This window comes from Etheostoma spectabile, chromosome 19 (genome assembly GCF_008692095.1).
Source record: "Etheostoma spectabile isolate EspeVRDwgs_2016 chromosome 19, UIUC_Espe_1.0, whole genome shotgun sequence".
Taxonomy (NCBI): domain Eukaryota; kingdom Metazoa; phylum Chordata; class Actinopteri; order Perciformes; family Percidae; genus Etheostoma; species Etheostoma spectabile.
Genome location: NC_045751.1, coordinates 6,581,241 through 6,591,701, shown reverse-complemented (window position 1 = coordinate 6,591,701; position 10,461 = coordinate 6,581,241). Strand labels below are relative to the sequence as shown.

The window sequence follows — 10,461 nt, the reverse complement described above, 5'->3', positions numbered from 1 at the left end:
TCAGTCCGCTTTGGCCACGGTCGCAATGCCGATTTACGGTTACAAGATTCAAATTACGTACATGTGCGTAACCTTCTACCCCAATGTCAAAAGGCACCCGTTCCACTCAATTGCCACTGCTAATACTATTATTAGTCATAGTTATATTACCATTATTGCCACTGTTTATCATGTCCTTCCATTATATCCACTGCTATAAATAACCCCCCAGCCGCTTGTGTCAGATGGCCAAGCACCCAGAGCCAGGTCGTGTCTGACGTTTCTGCTTTTATTGAGACTTAAGTCATGTTCCGTTCCCCATACCCCACAGCGCTGTGTAGATAGGTCTGGCAATGCGGGACTAGTGGACCTTTTCCCCTTGCACAAACCTTGGCCTAAATGTCAGCTGTGGACCGTCATCTGTCATAATTACATTTAAGCCACAACAAACACATTTTGACTATTCCTTTTTTAGAAAATAATGAGACATTCCCTTTGCAATTTACCAGAGCCTAGCAGTGCAGCTGGCCAATCACAGACAACTACATTTAACTAGTAAGAAGCTAACGAGGCATCTAGGCTGGGAGTAGCGAAAGCATCAAAAAACAAACAGGAAGGAGTGTAGTACCTTGACATTTTCATGGTTTTAGTTAATTATTACAGAAGTTTCTTGCACTCTTTTTCGCTCCCTGTTACCTTTTCTGCACCTGGACAATTTTTATATTGACAGCATTGGTGTCAATAGTTTGGGTTTTTTGCTAATGCTATCTAGCTAGTTGCAAAAGTTGCACAAATATAGCAGATGGAGACTGTGGAGCTGAATCAGTAATGGAGGGCAGATAACCTCTTGGTAATGACCTACTTTTGGAAATGGTCACGTTATTTGATCTATGGAATTGAGTACAATGACAGATTTTTTTTTCGTGTTTGGTGAGGATAATTTTCAAAGTAATGTCTTTAAATGGGAAGCATGTTTCGTGGTCACAGCAACGACCACGGTAGCGAGAATGATTAAATGTCGAAAATCCGCGTAAGGAGATCGGTTTGGGGTGGTGGGTGGGTCAAACAACACCTTTCCCCTTTCTTCTTTTCCGAAATTGATGCATCAGATTCCGTAATGACCAGCACAAGCACATTACGCTCCGAGAAACACCAAAAAAAATGAGAAAATGGGGTCCATGTACACGCATCAATAGATTTAAAAAATAACGTGACAATTTCACAAACTGCCGTGAGACCGTGTTGTATTTTCAGATCTGTACACAGTTATCTTGAGAAATGCCTCAAATTTTTTTGCGAAATATTTTGCTCTCTCGCTGAGAGTGAGATGAGGAAATCGACACCTCTCCCACGTCGGTGCATTAGGTGTTTAACTTGAAAAATGCTAACTTAACCCACAATTCATAACTTTTTTTTAGAGGTTTCCCCTAGATTCAGGCTCCCATTCAGGTTCATCTTCTTCTAGCTCCACACGTAATACAGAGACATGAGATTGGTACGGATCTTTTTACATCTATGTCTTAGCTGAGACATTGGTTTAACCCTTGTGTTGTCTTCGGGTCAAATTTGACCCATTTTCTAAAAGTCCATTTCAGAAAATGTGGGTTTCTTTTTAACTTTTGAATTTTAAGTAACCCCAACAAGTTGGATGATTCCACACAACGCACTACGCAAGTACAACAAAAGATCGGATCTCTAATTTCATTGAATTTAGGGGGTTTTGTAACATTTTTTAGCATTTTAAAAAAGAAATTGAAACGTTTCAAAACAGCGTCCCTACTGAACGTTGATATAAACCAGTCTGTGATTATCCTTCCTTTTAATATAAGTCCAAAAAGTTCATATTTTCTGCTATTTTAACTCAAGGATTAGGTTTAATTTCCCAATAATGAGGTTCATTGACCACGAATTCCAAAAACGAGTGTAAAACTAGTAATAAGTTGGTGTTAGTGGTGTATATACACGGTAATGAAAAAGAAGTGTAAAACGGCAACAGCACAAAAGTGGCAAAAGTGTCGAGAAAAAGGGATAAAAACATCAGAAAAAGTGTGGATTTTTTTTTGCTTTGGCCCGGGAGGACGACAAGTGCACGGTCCAATGGAAGACAACGCAAGGGTTAAGAACATTTGTATTAACTAGGGGGGTGCCAAAAAAATCAAATTCCCATTCATGAATCGATTCCAGCTCCACCGATTCAAAATCTTTGAGAACAAGAACATAATACACAAAATACCCCAGTAGTCAACCACCTAATAGATGCATTTACTCAGATATTGTAATTATGGGTAACTTTGAAGTAGGCTGCTGTTACTTTACTTGAATATTTCTATATTGATGCAACTTTGCTCTCCACTACACGCCAGATAGAAATAATGTACTTTTCCCTCAACTGCATATATTTATGTCACTATTTTTCTTTTGAGCTGTATGGTACATTTAGTTAAATATGACGCATTGTTACGAGACATAAATCCATTGTGATGTACTTTTAAGTAAAGTACCTTTTCAGTGCAGGAACATTATTGTCATTAGTATTGCAACAGCACTTTTGCCCTGTAAAGCCACACTATGGAAGTGGACCCAAATGTAACGTAACTATTAATGTTGCAATTTATTCTAATATTATTATAGCGCTGAAATAAAGGTTATGTTTCAAGTGTTGGCTGTAGGCTTGGCAATATCACAAGTGTGTGTAAGTAGCCTCGGTAGTGCAATTAAATGCTGTGTTTTTGAATGAATTCTAACAAATTACGGTGTTAAAACATGAAGCTAATTAATGTGTTGTTGTTGTTTTTTCTAGCCACTTTAAACCATATTTAAATATTTCTGATGTGTGATTCGAGTTCAAAGATTTCCCAAAAATCGATTCGTACAGTGTATGTACTGAATACAGAATATATATTTTGTGTCGTGGTTTTTGTAATGGCGGGTATACTACCACATGGGAAAAGTGTCTACATTTACATACTGTGAATTGTTTTTTTCTAATTGCGATATCTTGAATCGAATCTTGAGCCTAAAGACGAATCGAATGGTGACATTTTCTGAGTCGTAATATTCACACCCCACACACACCACAGTGAAATTACAGTGAAATTGCGAGAGAAAAAAAAAAGACTCACACGTGACTCCATTGGGTGACAAACACAATCTTGTTTGAGGAGAAACAACTGGGAATATCTACTGTGCTGTGATGTTTTTCCCATGCTGCCTAAAAACAGCCACAATTTCGAATAAATCCATGAAATGACAATGATTTGGTTTTGGAAAAAAAATGTCGTAAAATGTTTCACAGTGTTCAATGACTTCATCGTTAATAACCACCTCCAGTCTCTGTGAAGTCTCCGTTAACTGCAGCACGGCAATTAGCAACTCATTAACATATTGCTTCATTCAGCTTGATGAAAAACTTATATATGTTATATATGTTTTGGCACAGTTTAAATACACAAGACAGAAATACAAGCAGTGCATTATGGGGCATTATAGCCGTTCAACAACACCTACTCAGTTAAGATCATTTAGACATTTTGGAGAATTATTGTCTAATCGAGGAGCAAATAAAGTAGGATTTGGGTTCGCGATTGAGATTATTGTCTTGTTTTTCGTTAAATTGATCATTTATCTTTTGCAAAAATACATACACGCACGCAAACATGCACACACACACACACACACACACACACACACAGAAAACTGACATTTTTTTTAATCTTGGCACAATTTAAGTGTAAGAAGGAAGCACTTTAATCTAGTCATGATGGGTAAATGTCCAACATGAGGAGTGATCATCTTGGATAAGCTCGATGGAGGCTGCTATAGTGTGATTTCTGACGTCTAAGGATGGGCGTGGTTGGATAGTTTCCCCCGCTCTTTTCAGGGAGCTAACGCGTGATGGAAGGTTTTCCGTTTTACACCCATAGCAGCGTGGCACTTTCTCCGCTCCTCTGAACCGCCCCCCCCCGGGGCTAAAACTGCGAGGTTTCGGTAAAGGAGATGGCGTCCGTCTTGTCGACGGTGAAGCCTCCGTTGACGTACGACTTCTTCTCGCACTCTTCGTCGTCCAAACCGGCCTCCAGAGCGAACGGGTTCGCGACGTCGACGTCGGACGTCAGATCCATCCTCTCCAGCTCCCTCTTGGAAAGCTTCTGGACGATACCGGCCCCGTAGGCGTCCCCGAGGACGTTGATCATGGTGCGGAACCGGTCCCTGAAACGCAGAACTCAAAGTCAATCTACGGCGTCGCCGTTACAAGTTGCAATCCACACTACAGCACGTAGTAGGAAAAAACAGCCGAGATAGAAGGCCGACGGATAAACTCACAGCAGCCAATCCACGGCGACTATCAGAGTGACATCACTCGCAGGTAATCCAACAGCTGTTAAGACTATAACCATGGTGACCAGCCCAGCATTAGGGACTCCCGCAGCTCCAATACTGGCAACTGTCGCTGTTATACTGCAAGACAGAGACACAACGGCATTAATATTCTTCACGATAACATTCAGAAATTAAATGTCAGGGGTCCCGAACGGCAACAGGAGTGACAAGCAAGTTTAAGCAAAACGATCTGTTGCTACCTAGATATATGCAACATGTCCCAGAACAATAGGTATTTATAATTCATTCATTCAACCTTTATTCATACTCGAGGAATCATTGAGGGGTAGCCCTCGTTCCAAATTAAATCAAGACAAGTTACAAAGACAAAAACCAAAAAAGAGACACTAAAACTTCCTAGGTTGAAAAAAAAGGATTTGATAAATACATTCTGGATAATAAGGATGCAAAAGGAAGTGCAATTGTGTCAAGCAATTACAAGTAGAAGTTTGCAAAGTTTAAAGTTTAAAATCATATTTCGTAATTGTCCAAAAGGCATTCAAAAGTGATTTGCGTTCAAGGAAGTGTGTGATTTGTTCCAGGAGTCAGGTGCGCTGCAATAACCTTAAACCTGTAAACGAAGCGGTGTCGGTACACGATCCGTCCCTCCTGCACGATCCGTTCTGCGCATGCGCAAATTATGTCATGATGAACGTGGATTTACGACACTGCACGATCTGTTCCCATAGACAGTTGAAGAAAGTCTGTTCTCCTCCACCGGAAAGCTAACGTTAGTTTAGCTAACAGTAGCTGCTTATCCCACTGTTTAGTTTGAGTAACGTATGGGTATAGATAGATATGGAGATAGATGTGGAGATAGATAGATAGATAGATGTGGAGATAGATATGGAGATAGATAGATAGATAGATATGGAGATAGATAGGCAAGGCAAGGCAGCTTTATCTGTAGAGCACATTTCAGCAACAGGGCAATTCAAAGTGCTTTACACAAAATCAGTTAAACAGATAAAACACAAGTACAAACAGTTAAAAGTCATAAGCATTACAAATCAATAAGACACATGAATAGACAGTTAAAAACAAAATAGAAACATTAGGACACATAAAACACAAGAAAAAAGTACAGTGCAGCATAAGAAAGAAATGAGCATTAATTTAAAGAAAGGCAGCATCAAAAAGAAAGGTCTTCAGCCGTGATTTAAAAGAACTGAGAGTAGCAGCGGATCTGCAGGTTTCTGGGAGTTATTCCAGATATGAGGAGCATAGAAACTGAAAGCTGCTTCACCCTGTTAGTTTCTGACTCTGGGGACAGAAAGGAGACCTGTCCCAGAGACCTGAGAGGTCGGGGGGGTCATAGTGTAGTAGCAGATCAGAAATGTATTTTGGACCTAAACCGTTAAGGGATTATAAACTAGCAAGAGTACTTTGAAATCAATTCTTTGAGACACAGGAAGCCAGTGTAAAGACTTCAGAACTGGAGTGATGTGATCCAGGTCTTGGTCTTAGTGAGAACTGGAGTGATGTGATCCGTCTCTTGGTTAGTGAGAACTAGAGCGATGTGATCCAGTCTCTTGGTCTTAGTGAGGACTGGAGTGATGTGATCCAGTCTCTGGTCTAGTGGAGACTGGAGTGATGTGATCCAGTCTCTTGGTCTTAGTGGGACTGGAGTGATGTGATCCAGTTCGGTCTTAGTGAGGACTCGAGCAGCAGCGTTCTGAATCAGCTGCAGCTGTCTGATTGATTTTTTAGGGAGACGTAAAGACCCCGTTACAGTAGTCAAGTCTCTGAAGATGAAAGCATGGACCAGTTTTTCCAAGTCCTGTTGACACATAAGTCCTTAACCCTTGAATGTTCTTTAGGTGATAGTAGGCTGACTTTGTAATTGTCTTAAGTGGCTGTTAAAGTTCAGGTCTGAGTCCATGACTACACCAGTTTCTGGCTTTGTCTGTTGTTTTTAACATGTTGTTTGAAGCTGAGCGCAGACTTTAATCGTTCCTCTTTTTTCCAAAAACAACTACCTCAGTTTTTCTTCATTTAATTTCAGAAAGTTCGGCACATCCTGTCGTTAATTTGTTCGATGCACTAGTCAGTTTTTGTATTTGACATTAGTCCCCTGGCGATAAGGTTATGTAAATTTGTGTGTCGTCCGCATAACTATGGTAACTATTTTGTTGTTCTCCATAACGGGCCAGTGGGAGCATGTAGATGTTAACAGAAGAGGCCCCAGAATGGAGCCTTGCGGAACTCCGCACGTCATATTGTACGCTCAGATGTATAATTACCTATTGACACAAAGTAATCCCTTTTCTTTAGGTAGGATTCAAACCGTTTAGTACTGAGCCAGAAAGTCCTACCCAGTTTCCAATCGGTCTAGTAATATGTCGTGGGACCGTGTCAAATGCAGCACTGAGATCAAGTATACTAAGATTGAAATTTTGCCATTATCTGTGTTAAGGTGGATGTCATTAAAGACTTTGACAAGAGCCGTTTCAGTGCTGTGGTGTGGTCGGAAACCGCGACTGAAGGTATCAAAACTGTTGCTTAGTGACAAGAAATGGTTGAGTTGTTGAAAGACTACTTTTCATGATTTTACTTAAAAACGGAAGGTTGTATTGGCCTATGTTGCTCATTAGTGACTTGTCTAGGTTGTTCTTTTTTAAAAGTGGCTTGATTACTGCAGTTTTCAGGGCCTGTGGAAAGATACCTGAAAGAAGAGATGTGTTCACAATCTGTAGAAGATCAGAAGTCAAACAATTGGAAACATTTTTGAAAAGTCCCGTTGGTAGAATATCAAGGCAACAGGTCGAGGTTTTCAGATGTTGAATAATGTCCTCCAGGTTTGTATGGTTGATTGTGTGAAATTCTGTCATATTGGAACTAGTTTTGCTTGAACACTGTGACAACACATATCCTGAACTTGATATGGAGGCACTGACTGTTTGTCTAATCTTCTGAATTTTGTCTTTGAAGAAGGAGGCAAAGTCATTGCAGGCCTTGGTAGATAAAAGTTCAGATGCTACTGGTACTGGAGGGTTTGTTAACCTATCAACAGTAGCAAACAAAGCACGGGAATTATTATTGTTTCTAGAGATAATATCAGAGAAGAAGGACCTTCTTGCATTCCTCAGTTCCAAATTATAAATGCGAAGTCTCTCTTTATAGGTGTTATAATGGACCAGGAGATTTGTTTTTCGCCACCTTCGTTCAGCTTTCCTACACTCTCTTTTTTCTGTTCTCACCAGTAGGACATTTCTCCATGGAGATCTTTTCTTACCAGAGACAACTTTGACCTTAGTGGGAGCAATGGCATCAATAACATTTGTAATTTTACAGTTGAAATTGTCTACAAGCTCACTGACTGATAGCCCAGAGAGGGCGGGTGTGGAGGAGAAAAGCTGAATAAATGTTTCACTGGTGTTTTCAGTGATATACCGTTTTCTGATTATCTTTGTTTGGACACTTTTGGGCACAGAGATAGTGCCGTTAAAGAAAACACAGGAATGATCAGAGAGAGCAACGTCAGTCACCACAACCTTGGAAATGTTCAGACCCTTGGAGACAATCAAGTCCAGAGTGTGTCCCTTATTGTGAGTGGGCTCTGTCACATGCTGAGTCAGTCCATAGTTCTCAAAAACACAACACAGCTCTTTGGTCCCCCTGTCCTGGGGGTTGTCAACATGAATGTTAAAATCACCCGCAATGATTACACAATCAAAGTTAATACAGATTATAGACAGCAGTTCAGTGAAGTCATCAATGAAGGTTGCACAATATTTAGGTGGCCTGTAGATATTTAGAAACATCGCTTGAGGGGAAGATCTTAATTGAAGATAGATAGATAGATAGATATGGAGATAGATATGGAGATAGATATGGAGATAGATGTGGAGATAGATATGGAGATAGATATGGAGATAGATGTGGAGATAGATATGGAGATAGATATGGAGATAGATAGATAGATAGATAGATAGATAGATAGATAGATAGATAGATAGATAGATAGATATGGAGATAGAGAGATAGATAGATAGATAGATAGATAGATAGATAGATAGATAGATATGGAGATAGATAGATAGATGGATAGATAAATATGGAGATAGATAGATAGATAGATATGGAGAGAGATAGATAGATAGATAGATAGATATGGAGATAGATAGATAGATAGATAGATAGATATAGAGAGTAGATAGATAGATAGATAGATAGATAGAGATAGATAGATAGATAGATACAGATAGATGGATAGATAGATGGATAGATAGATAGATAGATAGATAGATAGATAGATGGATAGATAGATAGATATGGAGATAGATATTTATTGATCCCAACAAATGTGAAATTTTGGTGTTACAGCAGCAAACATACATCAGTCACACAGCACAGCGTATACAGTAAATATAAATGAAATACTAGGACACAACATACATACATACAATACACATGAAATAATCATAATAATAATAATAGGAATAAATTGTAAGAACTTTACTCAAATAGCAAGCCTTGCTCAGTGTTTTAACGCACATTTAATGATGACATCTTGGTCGTGATAGATAAACTGACAAAGCCCTCTGGGCTGGGACTTGCAATTGTATTTCACTCTGTGTTAAATAAAAACGGGGTAAGAAAGAAAAATATGTCTTGACATGTGACAACACGTGTGTACCATACATAGCCGCTGCAGGATCAAACCCTTCCAGCACATCATCTCTGCGTTTGTATTTTCATTCAAAGCCATCATTGTATCACAAGCCCCGAAGTCAACTGGGTTTATGATTGCGACGCGCTAATACACACGCGTCAAACTTAAAAGTTACATTTTGGTTTCGGTTCGCGTGTCAATTTAAGCTCACAATGAAATTTTTGGCGGGAAACTTGTTTTCAAACTGCAATTATGCGACACCCAAAGCAGAAGTTAGTAGATTCACAGACTTTGAGATCTCGATATTCCCACATAACCAGAGCGTTTGCGTGTTTTTGCTTGATTTGGACCAAAGTGTACGTGAGAAGGCTATATGAGACATGCCAACATTTTTGACTTATAATCAATAAAAACGCGTCAAAACTATTCATTTCTGGCCTTTAATTTGATTCTTAGTTTCCAGTGTGGCCCTTGTGAAATTGAGTTTGACACCCCTGTAGTAATATATATTGTACTAGTATATATTATTACTATTGTAATAGTAAATACTGTACTGTTTGACTTGACTAACGAAGGGTTGAACACGCGTCCTGTAACCCTGGTCCGACCCCGGTCATTGGTGTGAAAGAGGTACTAGGAACTGTGGAGTACCTGATGGTGACGATCTGGCCCACATCCAGAGTGAAGTCGTTGAGTTGGGCGATGAAGACGGCGGCCACCGCCTCGTAGAGCGCCGTCCCGTCCATGTTGATGGTGGCGCCCACCGGCAGGACGAAGCGGGTGATCCGCTTGTCGATGCGGTTGTTCTCCTCCGCGCATCGGAAGGTGATGGGCAGGGTGGCGGAGCTACAAGACAAGACGCTGGTTGGCACGCGATGCTTTTCACTCACAAACGCGTACGTTGCTTTTTTTTTTTTTTTAAAGTTATATTTTTGGGGTTTTTATTCCCTTTATTTGGACAGGACAGATGTAAGTATGTGTGAAGGGGGGAGAGAGAGAGAGGGGGGAGTGACATGCGGCAAAGGGGCCACAGGCCGGATTTGAACCCGGGCCCGCCGCGTCGAGGAACAAGCCTCTATACATGGGCATCCGCACAGACCACTGCGCTATCTGGATGCCCACGTACGTTGCTTTTGACCCTTGTGTTGTCCTCCCGGAGGCTGAACGCGTCGTCCTTCAGGGTCAAAATTGCAAATTAACTTTTTTTTTTTTCGCCAATGTTTTTTGATGCTTTCTGAAATGTTTGTCACTTTTTAATAATACCTGGATTTTGTTGTTTTTAAAAAAAAAAGAACTGAAATGATGGATTATTCGGGCTCATAGTTAAGATCAGAAGATGTGGAGTGGGTCACAGTTTGTTTCAAAATGCTATGAAATTGGAAAAAATACAAACACCCACAGTTCAATGAAAGTAAACATTAATTTTACATGGTTCCATACATTGTACATTCACACTTTTATGTAATTTTGGGGCAATTTGGTTCAAA

General features: G+C 40.1%; 1 protein-coding gene across 1 annotated transcript in view; it reads right to left on the bottom strand.

Annotated features, from left to right (window-relative positions):
• Positions 1-3,666: 3,666 nt before the first annotated feature.
• Positions 3,667-10,461, bottom strand: part of slc1a1 (solute carrier family 1 member 1) — a 31,423-nt gene continuing 24,628 nt past the window's right edge. The window contains exons 10-12 of the mRNA XM_032544796.1: positions 9,626-9,820; positions 4,303-4,437; positions 3,667-4,188 (exon numbers count right to left, since the gene is read on the bottom strand). Coding sequence (XP_032400687.1) covers positions 3,948-4,188; positions 4,303-4,437; positions 9,626-9,820 — 571 coding nt within the window. The 3' untranslated portion in view covers positions 3,667-3,947. The remainder of the gene's footprint in view (positions 4,189-4,302; positions 4,438-9,625; positions 9,821-10,461) is intronic.